General features: G+C 40.7%; 1 protein-coding gene across 1 annotated transcript in view; it reads right to left on the minus strand.

The window, feature by feature from the left end:
• Nucleotides 1–21,073, minus strand: part of EXPH5 (exophilin 5) — a 99,704-nt gene that overhangs the window by 18,880 nt on the left and 59,751 nt on the right. The window contains 1 exon segment of the mRNA XM_020996176.2: nucleotides 5,932–5,980. Within this exon segment, the coding sequence (XP_020851835.1) occupies nucleotides 5,932–5,980 (49 nt within the window).

Raw genomic sequence — 21,073 nt, forward strand, 5'->3', positions numbered from 1 at the left:
TAGTGGTGTATGTAAGTAAAGATGTCCAACAGGCAGTTAGAAATGCAGGACTAGAGCTCAGAGGAGAGCTCAGGTCTGAATATATATGACCCATATGGAAGTGACAATTAAATCCATGGTAAAGAATTAAATGAAGAAAAGAGAGAGAATAAAGAGAAGAAAAGAGGAGTGAGGATTGATTTGGGGATATACCTAATACTTAAAGGGACTTCAGAGGTCACCTCATCCAAATCCCTCATTTGACAGAAAAGGGAAACTGAGCCACAAAGAGATTAAATGACTTGCCCAAGGATATTCAATAAGTGGCAGGGCTAGGATTTAAAGTAGAAGGAATACCTCCACAGATATCCCTCCTCCCAGGAAGTCTCTTACCAGTTCTAAGATATTATGATCCTATCAACTCAGACATGACTGGCCAAACTTCTTACTATGAAGTAACCCTGGATTCTTTGTGAACTTCTTTGGGCAGCCAAACCTGCTAAACAGATACCAGAGTTCAGGCTTACTGATGACACCACATGCTTTAGGGAAGTCAACAAATTAATTTTAGAGGAATTAGTGTAGTTTTCCTTTGTCTTCTCTATGGAAAGATTCCATTTATCAACCCACCTTATGGGTTCCAAAATATGGCATAAAACCCCTCTACTAAGTATTGTTGTGCATAGAGCAATGTGATATTCTCAGGCACCTGGCCACAGAGACTTCGATTAGTCTTCAGCCAGTGATAGAGAGGAGTGTCTGGCAGGAGTTGTTTCTAGCACTTAACATATGCCTTGTATACAGCATGCACTTAATAAATGTTTGTTGAATTGGAATATTAGTCATCTTTCAGATATTTCCTCTTGAAGATAATAATTATTGTGGCATCTTTGTAATCCTGTGGCATTTCCCTTTTTGGCCACATTTCGGTTTGAAGAGAAATTTTGGGAGGGGAGGAGATGTGAAATCACACAAAATCATTCCCAGATAAAGAAATTGCCTCTACCAATGCAAGGTGAGACCTTCTCTGCTAGTAAAACTCAGAGTTGCCTAGAGCAGTGTGTCAAACTCAAATAGAAACCCAAGTATCCTTGTGGTCCACAGATTGACAATTTTTAAATGTAATATTATCTATGTTTATTATTATATTTTTATTTATTTTGTTCAATATTTCCCTACTACATTTTAATCTGGTTCAGGCTGCAGTCAGGAGTATTGAGGCAGCCCAGCTGGTTTGACACCTCTGGCCTAGAGCATCTAAAGGTGAAGTGACTCAGGGATGAAAGTAATTTGACCAGGGTTGCACAGCCAATACATGTCAGTGACAGGACTTGTACTCAAATCTTTCCAGTTTTGAGGCTGTTGCTCCATATTCTACACCACATTGCTTCTGAGACCTAAGCAAATAACAAGTTCTGAGTGGGCTGGACAGATTCCAGGGTAGATTTTTAAAAATAATACTGACAATCAACAGATTTTCTGGATAGTTTAAATGTTCCACTCAGGTTACTGTTGACAAGTAGGTGCTATTAAAATATGGTAGCATGTGGGCACCGTAACCTCTCTGAACATCAGTTTCCTCATCTGTAAACTCAGGGAATTGAATTAGATTGCCCATAGGTTGCATTCAGCTCTAAGTATATGTTCTTATGATTCTATAAATACTATAGAAATATGACTTATTATGATTACTATTGATCCCATTTAATACTCTACAGCATGCCCTGAGACTTCAAGCTGAGTTGGAATGAAAAGGAGGCTCTGCATATAACACTTCCATACTCTCTCCTCCTTCTCTCTAGCATGAGAACTATCTGCTCTGCTCAGAATGATTTAGGGTCTGTTCCTTAGATTACAGGGTTAAAATCCTGGATTTGGGGATTCATTCAAGTTTGTGCCAGCCCTGGCTCTGCTTCCCAAATTAGGGGTCCATTTTATTTTCAGAGCTGAAGTCATCTAGCAGCAAACAAATAAGGCTATTTATCTAGACAACAAAGCCCAGTGGGGGAGGGAAAGCAGAGGGAGATGAAGAAGAAGGAGGAGGAAGAGAAGTGGAAAAAAGAAGGAGGAAGAGGAGAAGGAAGAGAACAAGGACAAGAAGAAGAGAGGAAGGGAGAGAGAGAGGAGAGAGAGAGAGAGAGAGAGAGAGAGAGATTGCCATAGGAGGCAACATTCTCCTATACTTAAACAGATTTCTAAGTAGATCTTCCTTTCTCTGCCTAAATATCTTAGCAGATACTTATAAAGTATTTATAACCAGCCATTACTTGTAATGTAAGAGATCAAAGATATCATAGATAATTGAAATCCTTAGATAATCCCAAATCCTAAATTTGGTCCACAGTTTTTACCATTTTGGGTTACAGTGAGAAGACCTTACTGAGTGGGGCCAGGAATAGGCAACACACTCCTTGCTCTCCACTTTTACGTCCAGAACTTTACTTGGATCCAATCCAATCCAAAAGCAACCTTTTCTTATCTGAGGGTCCCTCTGAATCTCTCATAGATGTTAACAAGGATCAAAAATAACTAGTTTGGTTTCTTTCCTGCCATATCCTCCACAGCTTCATTACCAAAGGCTTTACATGCGTTTGTCCTTCTCTTCCCGTCTCAAATGCCACCCCCTTTCAGTTCTTCAGTTCTGGAACCAGGAAATACTCATCTGCCATTGTGCCTGGATGGAGTGTGTCAGTCTATTGCCTGTGGATCTACTCAATTCATTTTACTTTCTGAACCCAAATTGGCCGCCACTCTTTGGCTATGACTTTCCTATGCTTGTTGTTTTCCTCTCAAAATATAAGCTCCTCAAGGGCAGGGACTATCTTTGCTTCTGTATGAGCTCCCCAGAGCTTATCACAGAGCTTGGCACATAGTAAACACTTAAATGATGTTCCAGTCATTTTTCTTCTTCCTGCTAATCCTCTGATACATGTACCTATGAAATGGCTAACAGAAAAGCACCAGCTGGAAGAAAGAGACACAAAAATAAGCCTGAATGATCCACTCCAGATTTTCAGCTCCTGACTTACTTCATGGTTAACTGGACTGCTTGTTAAAACTTTTAAGTGTTTACATTTCCTCCTGCATTCCCCACGTGCTTCATGCTTCTTTGAGGCCTAACCCTTGAATGGCAGTGGAACTAGTTGAAGGTAAACTTAGAGCAATCTTCCAGGGAAGAAGAAAAGGAAGTGAAGACTTCTGAGGAATTCATAACATATCCACCCTGTTTTCAGCACAAGAACCGTGGGTAAAGAGATGCAGCACTTTTGCCCAAACATCCTCCCTTCAAAGGGGAGCCAGTGAAGACAATGAGGAGATGTAAGAGGTTACCACAAGGTCCCATTTGGTGGGACTAAAGGCAGTGTAGGGATAGATGAAGAGAAAGAAGTCATGTTGAGGAATACTAGCCTAAAAGGAAGTAATATGGTTGTCTAAGGTCTCATGAGATGGATCTCATCTCTCATTTTTTATTTCCCCTCTTTTTCACAGCCAGACTCTTAGGGAAAAAAAATCTGCTTAGCCTCATCATCTTTACCTACTCACCTTATACTCCCTTTCAACCCCTTGTAATCTGGCTTCTGCTTTCATCCCTCTACTGAAACTGCTCCCCCAGTGATCTATTAATTGACAAATCTGATGCCCTGTTCTCCATCCTTATTGACCCCTCAATGGTGTTTGACACTGATTACCTCATCTTTCTAGATATTCTCTCCTCTCTATGTTTTCTTGACACCCAATGCTCCTGGTTCTTTTCCTGTTTGGCCCTTTCTTCACAGTCTTCTTTGCTGGATCATCATCTTTGTTTCATCCCCTATGTGTGTGGGTACTTTAGAACTATGTGTTCTAGGCCTTCTCACTAAGTTCTTTCTTGGTGATTTCATCAACTCCTATAGGTTCAACTATCATCTCTATGCAGGTGACCCTTAGATCGATCTATCTGTTTATCTATTTATCTATCTATCTATCTATCTATCTATCTATCTATCTATCTATCTATCTATCTGTCTGTCTAATGCCTTAGTTTATCTCTTAAATTTCAGTGCTGTACCAATATCTGTCCATTGAAAATCTATAACCAAATGCCCAGTAGGAAACTCTAATTCAACATGTCTGTAACATAATCCAATATGTTTATTCTCTAAACCTTTTCCTCTTCCTTCCATATTTCTGTTACTTCTCACCACTACCCTTCCAGTCATTCAGATTAGAAAACTTAGAGTCACCCTTGGTTAATCTCAACTGCAAAATGGGCATAATAATAGCACCTACCTCATAGAGTTGTTAGGATCAAATGAGATAAAATTTGTAAAGCATCTAGCACAGTGCTTGACACATAGTAGGTGCTTAATAAATGCACATTCCCTTCTCCTTTCCTTTCTTTCCTCTACATCACTTCTGTAATCAGTTGCCAAGTTTTGTAGATTCATCTTCTCTCCACTTATACAGCCACCACCCTAGTTACAAGCCTTCATCATCTACTACTTTATTGAAATAGCCCCCTAATTTGTTTCCCGTCTCTCAGTCTTTCCCTTCTCCCAGTCTTTCCTTCATACTTCCAAAATAATATTCCTAAAGGACAAATCTGACTGTGTCACTCTTTTGCTCAAGAAGATCCTATGATTCCTTTTTGTTGCTAGAATAACATACAAACTGGTCCTCTATTTGGCTTTTAAAGTCATTCACAGATTGTCTCCTTCCTATCTTTCCAGTCTTACTGCATATTACTTGGCTTTATGCACTGTCTAGTCCAGCCATATGGGTCGACTTGCTGTTCCCAGCACCCAATATTCTATTTTCCATCTTTCTGCCTTTTCATAAGCTGTCCATACATACCACACCAGCCCCCCATACCCAGAATGCACTCCCTTTTCATCTTTGATAGAATCCTTAGATTCCCCCAAAGGTCAATTAGAATACTTCATACAAGAAACTCATCCTAATTTCCCTCCCCCTACACCCAATATATCTTGAGTTGCTAGTGCCATCCCTTAGAAATTACTTTCTAGATATTTTACATTTAACTTCATTTGTATGTGTTATTTCCCCCCAATAGAATGTAAGCTGATTTAAGACATAGACTTAAATCTGTCTTTCTATTTCTAGAGCCTGGCACAGTCCAGGGCCTATATTAGGCACTCGAATTGAATTTAATTGAGACTATGATATTACAAAGTAGTAAAAGAAGGCAGCATAACATAGTGGAAAGGATATTGAATAAGTTAGCAGCCCTAGTTTTGAGTTTCCACTATACTATATACTGTGTGACCTTGGTTGGGCTTTACTTCTCTGAGCCTCAGTTTCCTCAACTGTAAAATGAGAAAGTTGGAGCTTATTATTCTCTAATAGCTCTTCCTACACTAACTATCTATTAATCTGTTTGAGTAGGAGCCCAACTCTTGCTCTGAGGTCAGAGGAAAACATCCTCTGTTTAACCTTACTGATAATAACTACACCTATCCATGGCTTTGAATTTTAATAAAATTATAATCAGTGGAGCAAAATACACTGTGAATAGTGGGGTATATCTCAAGTAGCTGAAGACTTCTTCTTTCCAGGAAGCCTTGTTGAGGTGTCAGGAACCAAAAAAACCTTAGCTGTTTTAGAGATTCCCAGTGGTTAAAAAAAATTCAAGTGGCCACAGGTGATAACTGATACAAACATGTTGGTTTAATTGCTGAGGCTAAGCGTCCTCCCTTTTACAATCTATTAACTGTGCATTCATTATTGTAGCTAAAAGAGAAACCTATTGCAGCAGGGGATCTTTAGATTCATTAGGAAGAACTGTGCCTGGTAAAGTAAATGTTTTTAAATTGAGGTGTAGGGAATCCTGTTTGAATAAGTAGTTGACCAGGAATAACATCAATTCTGGATAACATTACATCACAGCCCTGACAATAACCTTTACTTTCTGGATTTAAGACAACTCAACATAAAAGTCAGCCAACAACTCACCTCAGGGGTTCCCTTCACAGTGACAGATGTTCTGGGAAAGTCATCATATCTGTGAAAAGAATTCGAAAGTTTCTTTAAAGATGAATCTAGGGAGGAGGTCAATTATTAAAAGAAAGGCCTCGCAGATAACCAAAATATTCATAGAAGCACTTTTTGTAGTAGCAAAGAACTGGAAACAAATTGGATACCTATCCACTGGGCAATAGCTAAACAAATTGTGGTATGTGAATATAACTTGGTATCACTGCGGTGTAAGAAATGATGACTGTGAAGAATAGGGAGGCATGGGAAGACATGGGAACTGAATCAAAGTGAAGTAAATAGATCTAGGAAAACAATATACAAAATGGCTACAGCCACGTCAATGGGAAGAACAATAAAAGCCCCACTGCTTCCAAAAATGAATGCTATATAATTGTAAAGATCAAGCTTGTCCCCAAAGAAGAGATATGAGAATATAGCTCCCTTCTTTCATGGTAGAAATAAGGGATTTTTGCATATGATGTCGGACTTGTTTGATTTGTAAACTGCCTTTTCTATCTCTTTTTTAAAACAGTGTTTTGCTTTTTTTTTCTTTTGAGACTATTTCACCGAGGCTGGAGTGTAGCAGCCATTCAGGGGCCAACCCCGCTGCTAATTGGCATGGAAACTTTGAATTGTTCTGTTTCCAACTTGGGTTGATTTGTCCCTCCTTAGTCAGCCAGGTGGCCTCAAGCTCCCAAGGGCTCACCTTATTGGTGCCTGACTTAGTCCAGGTACCCAATCAGCTTTAGCCCTCCTGCAGCTCAGAACTCCCAGACTCAAACAATTCGCTTGCTTCAGCCAGGGCTGGGGAACCTGTGGCCTCGAGGGCACATGTGGCCCTCTTGGTCCTAAAGTGTGGCCCTCTGCCTGAATCCAAACTTCACAGAACAAATCCCTTAGGTTCCCTACCCCTGCAGCCAGTAGTAAGGACTCCATGTGTGTACACCACACTCAGATTTTTTTATTCTTTGTCATAAGGGAAGATTCTCTGGTAGAGGGAGAGGAGAGGGTTATATTGAATAATAAAGGTAATATAAAAATGAAAGGTATCAATTAAAATTTAATTCAAAGTAAGATGAACCTAGGATTAACAAGAAGCAAAATAACATTTCATCCTCCTCCATAGATAGAAAAAATATTTTCCCAGAAGTTATTTTCTAGGAAGATATTACACAATTTAGTACATAATATTAATGATACTGATAATAATGAGCATTTATATAGCATCTACTATGTGCCAGGCACTGTGCTAAGAATTTTTGGGCCTTAGTTAAAATAATTTATAAATATGTTCTCATTTGATCCTTACAACAACCTGGGGAGGTAAGTGTTTGATTATCTCCATCTACAGTTGAGAAAACTGGGGCAAACAGGTTAAATGACTGCTTAGGGTCATACAACTAGTAAGTATCTGAAGTTGGATTTGAAATCAGGTCTTCCTGAATCCAGGCTCAGCATTGTATCCACCATGCCACCTACCTGTCTAGTACATTCCTGAAAAAAAACCCAACAAAACTAAAACATTTTGGACAGTTTCCCCATAGTTACTTAGGATAGATAAGATGGATGGTTATCAAATGTGTAGCAAAGAATAAGTGCATCATAAAGAGCTGGTATGATTTTATAGGCCAAGAAGAGTCCTTCTTTGATAGGGTTACTATAGTGGCCGATAAGGGGAAATGCTGTAGATAAAATTTACCTATATTTTAGCGAAGCATTTGACAAAGTTTCTCATGATTTTCTTTTGGACAAGATGGAGAGATGTAGTTTAGATGACAGCACAATTTTGTCCTCTGGGGACCACAGATAACATAGGAGGATTCAAAACTGCTCAAATGGCTGATTTCAAAGGCTAAAACATCAAAAGTGTAATTCCAGCTGGGAAGGAGGTTTCTAGTAAAGTGTCTCAGGAATCTGTGCTTGGAGCTGTGCTGTGTAACATTTTCATCAATGACTTAAATAAAGACATAGGTGGTATGCTTGCTTATTAGATTTTCAGATGACAAAAAGCTGGAAAAGACAGCTAACACTGGTTGAGAGGATTCAAAAAAGATCTTGACAAGCCCAAATCTAACAAGAAACTTTAAAAGATAAATGTAAAGTTCTACACTTCAGTTAGTCAATTTCACAAGTACAAGATGGTTAGATTGTATTTTGAAAAAGATCTTCGGGTGTTAGTAGGTGGCAAACTCCATATGAGTCAACAGCAGGGTTGTTTTGTTTTGAACTAGACCCGTGATTTCATTGGCATGGGGAACTCCTGACAAGGAAACCTGTTTACCAAGGCAGATTGGCACTTGCTCTGCCACTTATAGTCTTAGACAGTTGCCTAGGGCACTGAGAGGTTAGGTGACATGTGCAATGGGGATATGAGATAGCATGGCTTAGTGGGTGGAGTGATAGACTTGACGTGAGGAAGACGTGAGTTTAAATTCAGTCTCAGACGCCTAAAAGCTGTATAACTTTGGGCAAATCACTTAACCTCTCTGGGCCTCAGTTTCCTTATATATAAAAATATGGGGGTTGGAGTAGATGACCTACAAGATCATTTCTTTTAGTTCTAAGTCTGTGACCCTTGATGGTGGTCTTCTAGTAATTTATAGCTTCCATGAGGAAGAGTGAGTAGATTTATTTTGGTGGTCAGGAAGACAAAACTAGGAGCAAAGAGGGGAAGTTACAAAGAAGCCAATTAAGGCTTGATGTAATTTCTTAAAAATTAGAGCTATTTAAAAGTGAACTGGGCTTCCTTGGAAGGCAGGGGGTTCCCCATCATTGGAGGTCTTCAAACAAAGAAACATTTGTTAGAAGGTAAGCTTCTTGTAGGTAGGAATTTTTCATTCTTTGTATTTGTATCTCCAGTGCTTACCATAATGCCTGACCTAATAGACACTTAATAAGTCCTTATGGATTGATTGATTGATAACCATTAGTAAAGCATATGTATAGAAATTCCTTTTCAGGTATGGAGTTGGATTTAGATGGGCTTAGTGGTTCCTTCCACTTCCTAGATTCTGAGATTCTGAATGACAAATGTCAGAACCCAGCAAATGCTTTTCTACTGGCACATGCATTTTTGCACAGGACACTTCTGTGAGATGAGACTGGAATAGATTTTACAGTTAGAAATAAGATTTTTAAAAAATAAATTCTTTTGTGGAATCCCTCAGGATAATGTTTTTACAAAGATAGCATATTTATTCCCCCACTAAATCCTCCCATGATGCCTCACCATAGCCTCAAATGACTTATAGGCGCCAGTGGGCCACAAGCTCTGCCAGATCCTATGAGGGCAGAAGGTCATCTAGTTACCAACCTTGTGACTGTTATCTGTATATAGCTTGCTTTTATATGTTTGTGTGTTGTCTATCCCATTGGATTGTAAACTCCTTGAGGGCAAGGAAGGCCTTTTGCCTCTTTTTGTATCCCTGGCACTTAGCACAGTGTCTGACACACAGTAGGAGCTTAAGAAATGATTGTTGATTGATTGACTTGAGGCCCAGTTTAGCTAGGCTTGGAGAGGGTCCTTACTAGTGAGCAAGCAGACAAAGACAGATGTTTTTGGTCACAGCTACTCAGGAAGACTTCTGCTAAGGCACAGAGAGATTTCAGTCTGGCTCATTGAAGGGAATACTCCAAAATGATGAGATCAGAAATCTTTGAGGTATTGTAGATAAAATATAATTTATATTTATTATAGAAGCTGTCTTCGTGAAGGTCCATGGTGTTTTATTCACTCAGCTTTTACTCTCACAATGGGTTTGGTTGAGTTGAAAAATCATTTGAGAAATTTTCAATATTTGAATGTGCAAACTGGTGCCAAATCCAATGCTATTTAAAAGTTTGTGGCCCTTAATTACTGAACACTGTACAGAACTCCAATACAGGAGTTCAATACTGCATGAGTCCAATACTACAGGAAATAGGAAACAAGCTAATTAAGTCAGAAGAGTTCCCAAAACAGAATTCAGTCATAAGGTAATATATTTAGAACTGGAAAGGACCTTAGAAATCACATCTAATTCAACTCTTCCCCATCTTACAGATGAAGAAACTGAGGCCCAGAAGAGTTCAATGACTTGCTCAAATCCCAGCTCTCTTCTGTAGAATGCCGCCTCCTGATCTTGAATTCACATCACCAGCTACTTGGTGGATTCAGTTACACCAAACCACGAATATTGACTGTGAGTCTATACACTTCATGACCTTAGGTTTTTAATTTTTAAACGCCTGTTATTTTTTATGTAACAGGGCTAGAGTGTTTTATTTTTATAGAGTTCAAATTCAAAAGCAGAAGTAGAATGAGTACTGTGGTTTCTTACTATTACTCTCTTTGAAATGCTAGTGATGTTAACTATACCTAGAATTTCTGTACTGCCTTTATGCTCATTAATTTATGCACTCATTCAACAGTCATAAGACCTTGAGTCAGAATACCCGAGTCCAATCTTGGCCTTGCTGTTTACTAGCTATGTAACCTTGGAGAGGTTATTTCAACTCTCTCGACCTCAGTTTCCTCATCTATAAAATAAGGGCTTTGGAACAGATGATCTGTAGAGTTCCTTCCAGTCCTAAATTTCTGATTGTACTTATTGAGTACTCAGTGTATATGAGACACTACATGCTAGGTATTATGAGTGGAAAAAAAAAAAGACCTGGTCCCTTTCTAAAGAGAATTTACAATCTAATAGGAGAGATAAGATGAACATACAGACAACTGCAAACTAAAATAGAATCTGCCAAATGCTATAGTGGTGATCTGGGCAAATTACTATAGGAATTTAGGGGAGAAAGAGATCACTTCTAACTGAGAGTGATAGGGAAAGGAATAGAGGAAGCAGCATTAGAATAGAATATTGATAAAACTCCACAATCAATCAATATTTATTTTGTTATTCAGTGGTATCCAATTCTTTATGACCCCATTTGGGATTTTCTTGGCAAAGATACTGGATTGGTTTGCCATTTCCTTCTCCAACTCATTTGACAGGTGAGGAAACTGAGGTAAACAGCGTTACATGACTTGCCCAGGGTCACACAGCTATTAAGTATCTGAGGCCAGATTTGAACTCCGGTCTTCTTGACTCCAGACCCAGCATTTTATCCACTTTGCCACCTAGCTGCCCCAAACATTTATTAAGCAAGCGCTAAAGATACAGATAAGAAAAAGGAAAGACAATTCCCCCCCTCAAGGAGTTTATAATCTAATGCAGAAGATAATACACGAAAGGAAACTATCAGTCCAGGACTTGACTGGAATGAAGATGCTCCAATGGAACAGTTTCAGAAAGGCCTCCATGAACCCTTTGCTCACCCAGACGCAGGTAGCCATGACCTTGTCCTGAAGCATCAAAGTTCAGGCACCACAGTGCTGGGATATAACACTAGCCTACAGTGAAGGTTCTGTGACAGGCTGTGATGTTACTGTTGTCCATTTATGTGCTTTGGACAAAAGGTGGAGTGTGAGGTGGAAGAGAATTCTGGGAATAAGCCTCAGGGAATTGATATTTTATGTTGTTACATTAGATCACACAATAATATCAATAGTGGGTCATGTGAAGATTATTCTGGAATGTTCTAGAATGTAGATGGTGAAAGAAATGATTATTTTTCTCTTATATTAACAACCAATTATTAATTAAGGTTTTCCCTTTCTATTTCCTTATTCAGAAACCAACCCCTGTAGGTTAGTCAGCTAGTCTCAGAAGGACATTGCTGATAGATGAGATTTTCCAAATCCTCAGGGTACATGCTTTTCCATCTTGGATGGGACCCTACCCAACTAGAAGATTTTACAAACAGAATTCAGTCTAGACAAGATCTTGCCTTTAGGAAATAAACCGTTGTTCTTGGGACCTTCCATTAGCATTTAGGGTGACCTGGCTTTTGAAGGGGAAAACCAACTAAAGTAGTTTGGGTAGAGATGGATTTTTTTTGTTCAGATTGCTGGAGGCAGCTGAGTCTCATGATTGGGTCAAGTTCTCAGCAGGAGGGGCTGAAGACTGTTTGCCCACCTCCTCAATAATATGTTCACCCCCTCATTGATTGTTAACCAATCAGAGTTGATTTCCATCCTTAGGTACAACCCCTTTTCCAAAGGCTTTTTAAGCATTCAATGTTTTCCAGGGGATGTCTTTGGTTTATGAGACAAAGACCATCATTTTATTAAATATTTGCTAGCTATAATTAATAAATTGATGTTGATTACCCAGAAATTATGTCTCTTGGACTTTTCATTTGTGGAAAACTATTAAATTAAATTAAAGGTGGAAACAAGTGGAATAAAAATGAGCCCTCCCTGTGAGGAGGTAGAGACAGTTTCCTTCAGCCCTGCTATGATGAATGGAAGAAAAAAAGCTATCTAATACTTTTCACCTTCAGAGCATTCAAGTTACTCTGCTGCCCTGAAAATGACCAGTGAAGAGTCAAGACCTAACATACAAACCCTGAACCAATGAAGGTCAGAAGAGCTTAACCCTGACTGTGTACCCCTTATTCTGTTATCCTACTAGCCATCATGCCTTACCCCACCCAATCCTGCAGCCCTCATGGGCAGTACGAAATACCACCTAGTGCCTGCTTCAACCTGAACATAGGCTTCCACACATGGGGAGAATGAGTAGCTACAGCAGCAGCCACTTAAGGAGGTTGGATGAAGAGAGCTCTCCCCTTTTTCAGAGCAAAGCTAGCTATAGCTTAAAAACAAACAAATGTCCCCAAGCACAACAAACTGCTCTATCCTTTTGTGCTACAGGGACCCTCCTTAGAGCTCTGACTGTGTAGATCTCCTTTGATTTACCTAGTTTCCAGTTACACTTCTCAACCAATTAATCAGGGAATTGTTATTTTATGTTGTTCTATTAGATCACACAATAACATCGATAGTAGGCCTCTAGCTCTGTCTGCCTTCAGATTCCCTTGCTGTCCGATGGCTTCACTCTGATATGAGGATGTCCCCTTTGACTCTGACTCATTCAGACTATATTTTGACTGACCCATTGCCAACCTCTTCATATGGAAGAGAACTGGCTCCCGCCCTTCCCTCACTTAACAAGGGCTCCTCACCCAAAGTGCCACACCCCTGAGGAGTGTTAGATGCCCAATACCTCATGCTCTGCCCTCACCCCACCCTTTGCTCTATTCCTGAACTGGGTCAGGCTAGGCAGGACTATAAAGGTAAGGAGCACCACCAGCACAGGCCTGCCTGAGATAATCACAAATAACAAGACTTATTCAGACTCACCGAAGCTGGGACCTCAACACCCTCCTCATCACCACCCTGACCCTCCCTTAGCGCTTATGACTGAATTACAGTGTTCACGTCTAATTACCAATTTCTTGAGGGGCAGCTTTATTTATTTATTTTTTTTTGTTAGAACCAAAGATAAGGGCCCTCTAGGAGTTCACTAAAACCAGCTCCCTGCAAGAATTCAAGTGCCACTCGGTCTTCTTAGGACAGAGAACTGTAACACTGTACCAGCTGGAATAAGACTGCATGACAGAGCAGATAAAGAGCTGGCGTCAGAGTAAAGAAAATCTAGGGGGCAGCTAGCTGGCGCAGTGGATAAGGGGCCTGAGTTTATATCCAGCCTCAGACACTTGACCCTTACTAGCTGTGTGACCCTGGGCAAGGTACTTAACCCCTATTGCCTCAAAAAACCAAGCCAAAAAAAAAAAAAAGAAAATCTAGCTCAAAGTCTACTTTTAACCCATACTAACTGTGTCACCCTGGATAAGTCACTTATCCTCTTACGGTCTCAAGCAGTTCTATAATATATGTTCTAGAGCAGTTCCACTTTCCATTGGCACAGGGAATTTCCTTAACCAATGAATCCACAGATATGGTGCCTTAACCCTTAATGATTATACCTCCCTCAGGATAATTATCACTCATAACCTACTGATTCTTCATTGGCTAGACCAGTGGTATCAAACTGAAATAGAAATGGGGGCCACTAAATAATAAATAAGTATCCCCGAGGGCTACATATTGACTTAGAAAATCACATATTAGTATTGTACATATTTTATTGTGTTTTTATTTATTTTGTTGAAAATTTCCCAATTACATTTTAGTCTGGCTTAGGCTGGAATTGGGAGTGTTGTGGGCTGCATCTCTGACCACATATTTGACACCTTTGAACTAGACCAGGGTTGGGGTACCTTTGGCCTCGAGGCTATATGTGGCCCTCTAGTCCTCAGCTGAGGCCCTTTGCCTAAATGCAAACTTCACAAAACAATCCCCTTTAAAAAAGGATTTGTTCTGTAAAATTTGGACTCAGTCAAAAGGATGCACCTAAGGACCTAGAAGGCCACACGTGACCTCGAGGCCACAGGTTCCCTACACCTGAACTGGACCAACTCTGTGGGAGAGGAGGGTGTACTATGATTTATACTAAGTTGACTCTCCAAGGAGTATGCAACCTGGTTTATATATGGAGGAAGGATGAATGGAAGGCCATGTTCTGAACCAGGTATAGCCATTATGAATGATGTTATCTAGACCTTCTAATGTCCTCAGTGTAGTATTGCAGTGATTTATGAATATTACCTTTGTTTATTTACCTGATAATTTTTTTTAGGCAATTGGGATCAAATGACTTGCCCAGGGTCACACAGCTAGTAAGTGTCCGAGGCCACATTTGAACTCAGGTCCTCCTGACTCCACTGTACCACCTAGCTGCCCCTACTACTTGATAATTTTTAAAAGAATCTGAAGAATTTAAGAGAATCTTTGAACCAGACTTGTGATTTTACAGTTACGCAGAACTCTCAGTGAGGAAATTCCTGTTTCCAAAGTGGATCTGCTCCTGCTCTATGAATTATACTCTTAGAGAGTGGTCTGGCTCAGAGGGGCCAAGTACACAGCTGGCAAGCTTTATCACGTGGGTCACATGCCAGAGTGCAGCCTGAACCAGATTAAAATGTGATTAGGAAATATTTAACAAAATAAATAAAAATACAGTAGAACGCAGATGTTAATATAGATTTTTTGAAGTCAGTATGTGGCCACAAAGATCCTTATATATGGTTGAATGACCCCCTTTCTAATTAAGTTGGACACCATGGTCTGGAGTACTGAAAGGTTTAATGATTTATCCAGGGTCACACAAACCAGTATGGGACTTGAACCCAGGTTATCTTGATTCTGAGACTGGCTTTTTATCCACTATACCATGTTATTACCTACTTAATGATATTCTTGTATATTCTCAAGAACTGGCCCAATAGGCCAGGGTGGTAGTGCATGCCTTTAAGCCCTGCTCCCAGGGAGGTAGAGGCTGGTGGATTTCTTGAGCTCAGGAATTCTGAGCTGCAATAGGTTATGTCAGTTTGGTCTCTCAACTAAGTTCAGCACCAGTAGAGTGAGCCCCAGGGAGCTACTAGGCTGCCTAAGGAGGGGGAAACTGTCCCAGGTTGGAAACAGAGCAGGTCAAAGCTCCCTTTCCAACGAGCAACGGGGTCTGACCAATGAGTCCTCACTGCACTTTCAGCCTGGGCAAGATAGAAAAACCCAGTTTAAAAAAAAAACTGGCTCAAATACAATATTGACCTCAGTCAGAGAGGCAGGACAGTTGAGCTAGAAGGTATTGGCAGCTCTAATAGCCCTAATGAGGGTATCTGTATCTTTTACACTGAGAGTGCCTGCAGGCAACATTTAAAAAGCTGACAGAAGTCCAGGCTTCTGGGTTGGTATTCTGAACTAGCCTTTTAATTGTGGCTGTAGATCTGACTGTACTGACAGGAATGAATGCAAGAGAACTAGGTCAAACCTCTGTTTCTCTGCTTGTGACTTACGTTATGTGTGTCCCCGGGAAAGTCTTATGCCTTAAGCTAGTGGGCATACAGACTGAGGCTTAGGCATAAAGTGTGCTGAAGAGGTGGATCATGATAAATCTAGGGTCACAAGGTTAGCAAAAGAAGTGACCTTGACAACAGCTTTCTAGCCCTTCCCTAGTCACCCTGACATTCAGTGATCAAGGGATCTTGAAAACTACAGGCATCTAGACAGTCCTAAAACTCAATCAGCAAGCGTGTGGAAGACATTGTACCAGGTATTTGGTGTACAAAGACAAAAGTACCTGCTCTTAAGTACCTTACAGTCTAGCTGGGAAAGAAAACATGGACATAGATAAGTACAAACAAGATAGATTCACAACAGTTTTGTAGAGAAAATACTAGAAGCTGAGGGGATCAGGAAAAACTTTATGTAGAAGCAGAGAGAATCAGGGTATGATATATAATACACAAGGGAGAAAACAAAAGCCGCATCCAAAGCTGAGAAGTCAGAGATCTGGGAAGTGGTAGGAGCTGGAAGCAGTATCAGGACTTAGTGAAGCAAGCAACTTGCTCCAATTATGTATTCCTGGGCAGTGTTAGTATTTATTGGGACAGTTGGATATGGGGCTTATGAGCTCCCATTGTGCCTTGGGTAAGTTGCCTTGGTAGGGAGGCAGATGTTGTCTCCATTTAATGAACATGCTCCTAACAATTAGAGCTGAGCAAAAATGGAATGGTCTACCTCATGAAGTAGCAAGTTCCATCTCACTTAAGGTATTCAGGAAGATGTTGGTTGAACATTTATTGGGGATGTCATGGAAAGGATTCATGCTTTCTGGTTCAGACTGGCTCAGACCACACCCTTCAGTTCTTGACTGAATTGTGACTTTCTGCTTGCATTGGACCTTGCTAATCTGGCCTGGAGAGCTAGAAGGAAACCTAAGAAAGCCTAGCCAGATGTTACCACCTCAGAGAGGCATCCTGTACCACCTATAAAGCTACCCTACCCTACGTGCTATAGGCTCAGTTGCCGCAAAAGAAAGATGAGAACTGTACATGAAAAGCTATAGAACAAAGCACTGTCCTTGTGATAAGTGCCATAAGAAGAGCGCCACTGAAGCAGTCTAAGAGTTTACAGGGAGAGACCATTTCTAGCTTAGGGTATCAAGGAATACTTCATGAAGGAGGTAATTGAGCTGAACTAGGAAGAATGGATGGGATTTTGATGTTCAGAGGGGTATTTCAGAAAGGAAGGAAGGAAACAAACATTTGTTACATGCCTACTATGTCCTAGGCACTATGCTAAGCACTTTACACATATTATCTCATGTGATCCTCAAAACAACCCTGAGAAGTAAGTACTATTATTAGTTCCATTTTTTACAACTGAGGAAACTGAGGCAAACAGAGGTTAAGTGACTTGCCCAGGGTCACAAGGCCAGAAATGTCTAGTCAGGATTTGAACTCACATCTTCCTGACTCTAGGCCTAACCCTCTATCCCCTGCAGCACGCAATTTCTTCCAGCTGGATAGTAGAGGAGAGTCACAGAGAGACAGGAAAGGATGAAATGCCTCCAGGGAATGACAACTAGTCCACTTTGGTTAGGAGAGTATCAGGAGCTATGGATGAAAGGTAGACAGTTGAGCTGTGGTAGAGAAATAGTGCTCTAGAAATGACAGTGGGGACGAAACAACTGGGAGGCTGCTCTCCATCCATTAGCCTAGAGAGGAGTAGATGTTGTGTTTGACTTACTATTCCATGGAACCTTTATATTGTGAACAAATGAATGAGTGAATGAAAAAGAATTTATTAAGCATTTAATATTAGCCAGGCACTGCGCTAAGTGCTGTGACACCCTATAATAACAACTCATGTTTATACAGTCCTTTGAAGTTTACTTTCCTCCTAGTGATTCAGTAGTCAGTCAACAAGCATTTATTTTATTTACTATATGCCATGGACTGTGCTAAGTACTGAGGCTACAAAGAAAATACAGTCCCTACCCTCAAAGAACTCATTCGAATGGGGGAGACAACATGCAAAAAATTAGACATATAAGATATCTACAGTGTCAATGGAAGAAAATCTCATGGGGAAGGCATAAGCAGTGTGTGTGTGTGTGTGTGTGTGTGTGTGTTCAGTGTGTGACAGTAGGGAGACTAGGAAAGGTCTTCTGCAGAAAGTGGGAAGCTAGGAGGCAGAGATAAGGAGGGAGAGCATTCTAGGCATAGGGAATAGCCAGTGAAAAGCCTGGAGAAACATGTGTGAGGAGCAAGAAGCCAGGAGAACTGGATCACAGAGTACATAGTGGGGAGTAACATATCCAGAGACTAGAAAGGTAGGAGGGATCCAGGTTGTAAAAGGCTTTAAATGCCAAGCAGAGGGTTTTAGATTTCTTCTTGGAGGAAGTAGGGAACTACTACAGTTTATTGAATGGCAGGAGGGGAGGAGGGGGAGGAAAGGTGGTGACATGGTCACACCTGATGTTTAGGAAGATCACTCTGGCAGCCTAGGAGAGGAGAGTTTGGAGAGAAGAGGGAGGGAGGAAGGCCAGCTACTGCAATTGTTAAGGCTAAGATGAGGAGGGTCTGTATCAGGACAGCGGCTGTGTGAGTGGATAGATGGGGCTCTATGTGGGAGATGTTGTGAAGGTGACAATCACAAGACTTGACAATGGGTTCTACATGAGGAGTGAGTGAGAGAAGGGAATATTTAGACCTGGGAATCACCTGTGTAGAGATGATCAGTGAACTCCTGAGATAAGATCACCAGTCGAGAAATTATAGAGGGAGAAGAGCATCGGGCTTACAAGAAAGCCTTGGAATATCCACCATTAGTGAAGTTATCTGGATGAAGATCCAGCAAAGGAGGCTGAGAAGGAGCCAGAAGAAGTCTGGGGAAAAAGCCAGGAGAAAGCAGTGTCATGAGAACCAGAGAAAAGAGAGTATGTGGGAGAAGAGGACACTCAACAGAGCCAAGAGAGCTTAAGAAAGAGAACTGAGAAAAGGGCATTAGATTAAGAGAAGATGACTAACTTTGGAGAGAACAGTTTCAGTTGAAGAATGAGGTCAGAAACCAGATTGCAGAAGTTTTAGAAGCAAGTAAGAGAAGAAATGGAGGCACCAATTGCGGATGGCTTTCTCAAGGATTTTAGCTGAGAGGGAAGGAGAGCTGTATCAGATCAAGTAAGAGTTTTTTAAGGATAGGCACGGGGAGGCATGGGCGTGTTTGCAGGCAGCCCACCATCCATAGGGAGAGATTAAAGATCAAAGAGAGTGAGGACGGCAGAAGGGGCAATCTGCATGAGAAGATGCGAAGGTATCGGATCAAGGTCTTGACAAGGAGAAGAGCCACTTTAATGTGAGATAGGGGTGAAAGAGTATTGGGGCATAGTGGGGGACAAATATTGGGGGAAGAAGTCTAAGTGATATGAGGAGAAGGGAAGATAAAGGGGCTTTTGCTGAATGGCCTCATTTTTTTGAGTGAAGTATTAGCTGAGGTCTTCACCTGAGGTAGTGGGATGAAGAGCATAATAGGGGTAGGGGTAGGGATTGAGGAAGGATGAAAAGGTTTTGTTTAACCTCTATTGTGAGTGGGATAGAGAATCAATTAGGGAGGTGTAGAAGGTTTGCTTTGCTGTAATGAGCACCCAGTTGAGATTATTTAGCATATATTCAGAGGCAAATATTGAAAATATTATCCCCATTTTATAGATGAAAAAACTGGGAATCAGAGAGTTTAAGTGATCACTACTATCACAGCAGGGATCCAAATTCAAATATCCTGACTCCAGAGCCAGAACTTTCACTATGCCATGTTCCTTATATCTCTTCCTTCCCAAACTGCTACTATACCTCATATATAAGTGGACGTCAGACCTGGGACAAAGAGCAGCTTCAAGCAGAAATACTGCTTCTTTCTAAATGTGCCAGATTCTTTTTATTGCCTGTGCACAGGGGCTACCAATATGTTCCAAGGAGAGAAGTAGACAATAGGGAGGGGAGTCAGGGTACCCCCAGGGAAGCAGAAAGAGATTTTAGGAGGATCTTTTGTCTTCCCAGATAAAGACTGGAGGTAAGAATCGTTTCTAGCCTTTCCCCCTTCTTTTTAATGATGTAACTAGGGTTTCTAAAAAGCTATAGTTTATTTTCCCTATAATCTAAGAAGAATAGCATAAAAAAAGCTTGAGGAAGTCATATAGCCCTTCTGAAATATCAGTCTCCTCCCTGTCAAATAGGGCTGTTGTGAAGTTCAGAGATGCATAAAGCACTTTTCAAACCTTCATAATCATTATCACCATTATCATCATAATCAAAGAGAGGAAGGCAGCACGGTGCAATAAAGCAAGCACAGAGGTCCTTGGTTCAAATCCTTCCTTGGTATCCCACTAGGTGTATGACCATACACAAGCCTCTTATCAATAGTGTGATGTGATAGAGACAGTTCCAGATTTAGAGTAAGAGGCCTGGGGTACAAATGCCAGCTCTGCCACTTACACTTCATGTGAGTTTGGGCAGAGTCCCTTCTCTTTGGGCCTCAAGTTTCCTCATCTATAAAATGAGAGTCAGGTTAGATGGCCTCTAAAATTCTTTCCAGCTCCAAGTCCATGATTTTGCAATCCCTGGGCCTAGGCTTCCTCAGCTGTAAAATGAAGAGGTTGGACCAAGGGTGGGGAACCCGCAGCCTTGTGGCCTTCTAAATCCTTAAGTGTGGCCTTTTGACTGAATCCAATTTTAAATTTTGGTAATTGGATTCAGTCAAAAGGCCACACTTAAGGATTTAGAAGGCCACATGTAGCCTTAAGGCCGAAGGTTCCCCACCCCCAGTTTGGACTATATAACCTCTGATTTCCCTTCCCATTCTAAACCAATGATCCTATTAAAACAGCTTTTGTGTAGGCTGCACTAAATTCAACATACATCTAATTTACCCAGACTGAGAAAACTTGGTGAGAGTAAGCTAAGTGAAATGTAAACAGAATGTATTTTCTTTTCTCTAGAAAAAAGAACTAATGCATGGGTATAGTTTAGCGGATTAAATACAGGATTAAAAATAAAGATGAGATAATTTCAGGAGTAGCATGTGAAACAAAGAAGAGAAGCTTTGACCCTTGTGTAAATAAGCATATTCCCAAACCACCCAGTGCTGACCTACAAATATTGGAACATCAAAGTCACAGACAATCTCACTGGAGACAAGTTCTGTAGCCCAGGAAAAGTGGTAAGAAGAGCTCCTGGATGTGATGAGTCAACAGTCTCTGGAAAGGTGATACTTTTAACCAACTCTTCAAGTTAACAAACAGTTGTAGAAGAAAGGAAGGAATAAAAATCATTTTTCTGC

The sequence above is a fragment of the Phascolarctos cinereus genome, unplaced genomic scaffold (assembly GCF_003287225.1).
Source record: "Phascolarctos cinereus isolate Bilbo 61053 unplaced genomic scaffold, phaCin_HiC Scaffold_726;HRSCAF=1367, whole genome shotgun sequence".
NCBI classification, from domain to species: Eukaryota; Metazoa; Chordata; class Mammalia; order Diprotodontia; family Phascolarctidae; genus Phascolarctos; species Phascolarctos cinereus.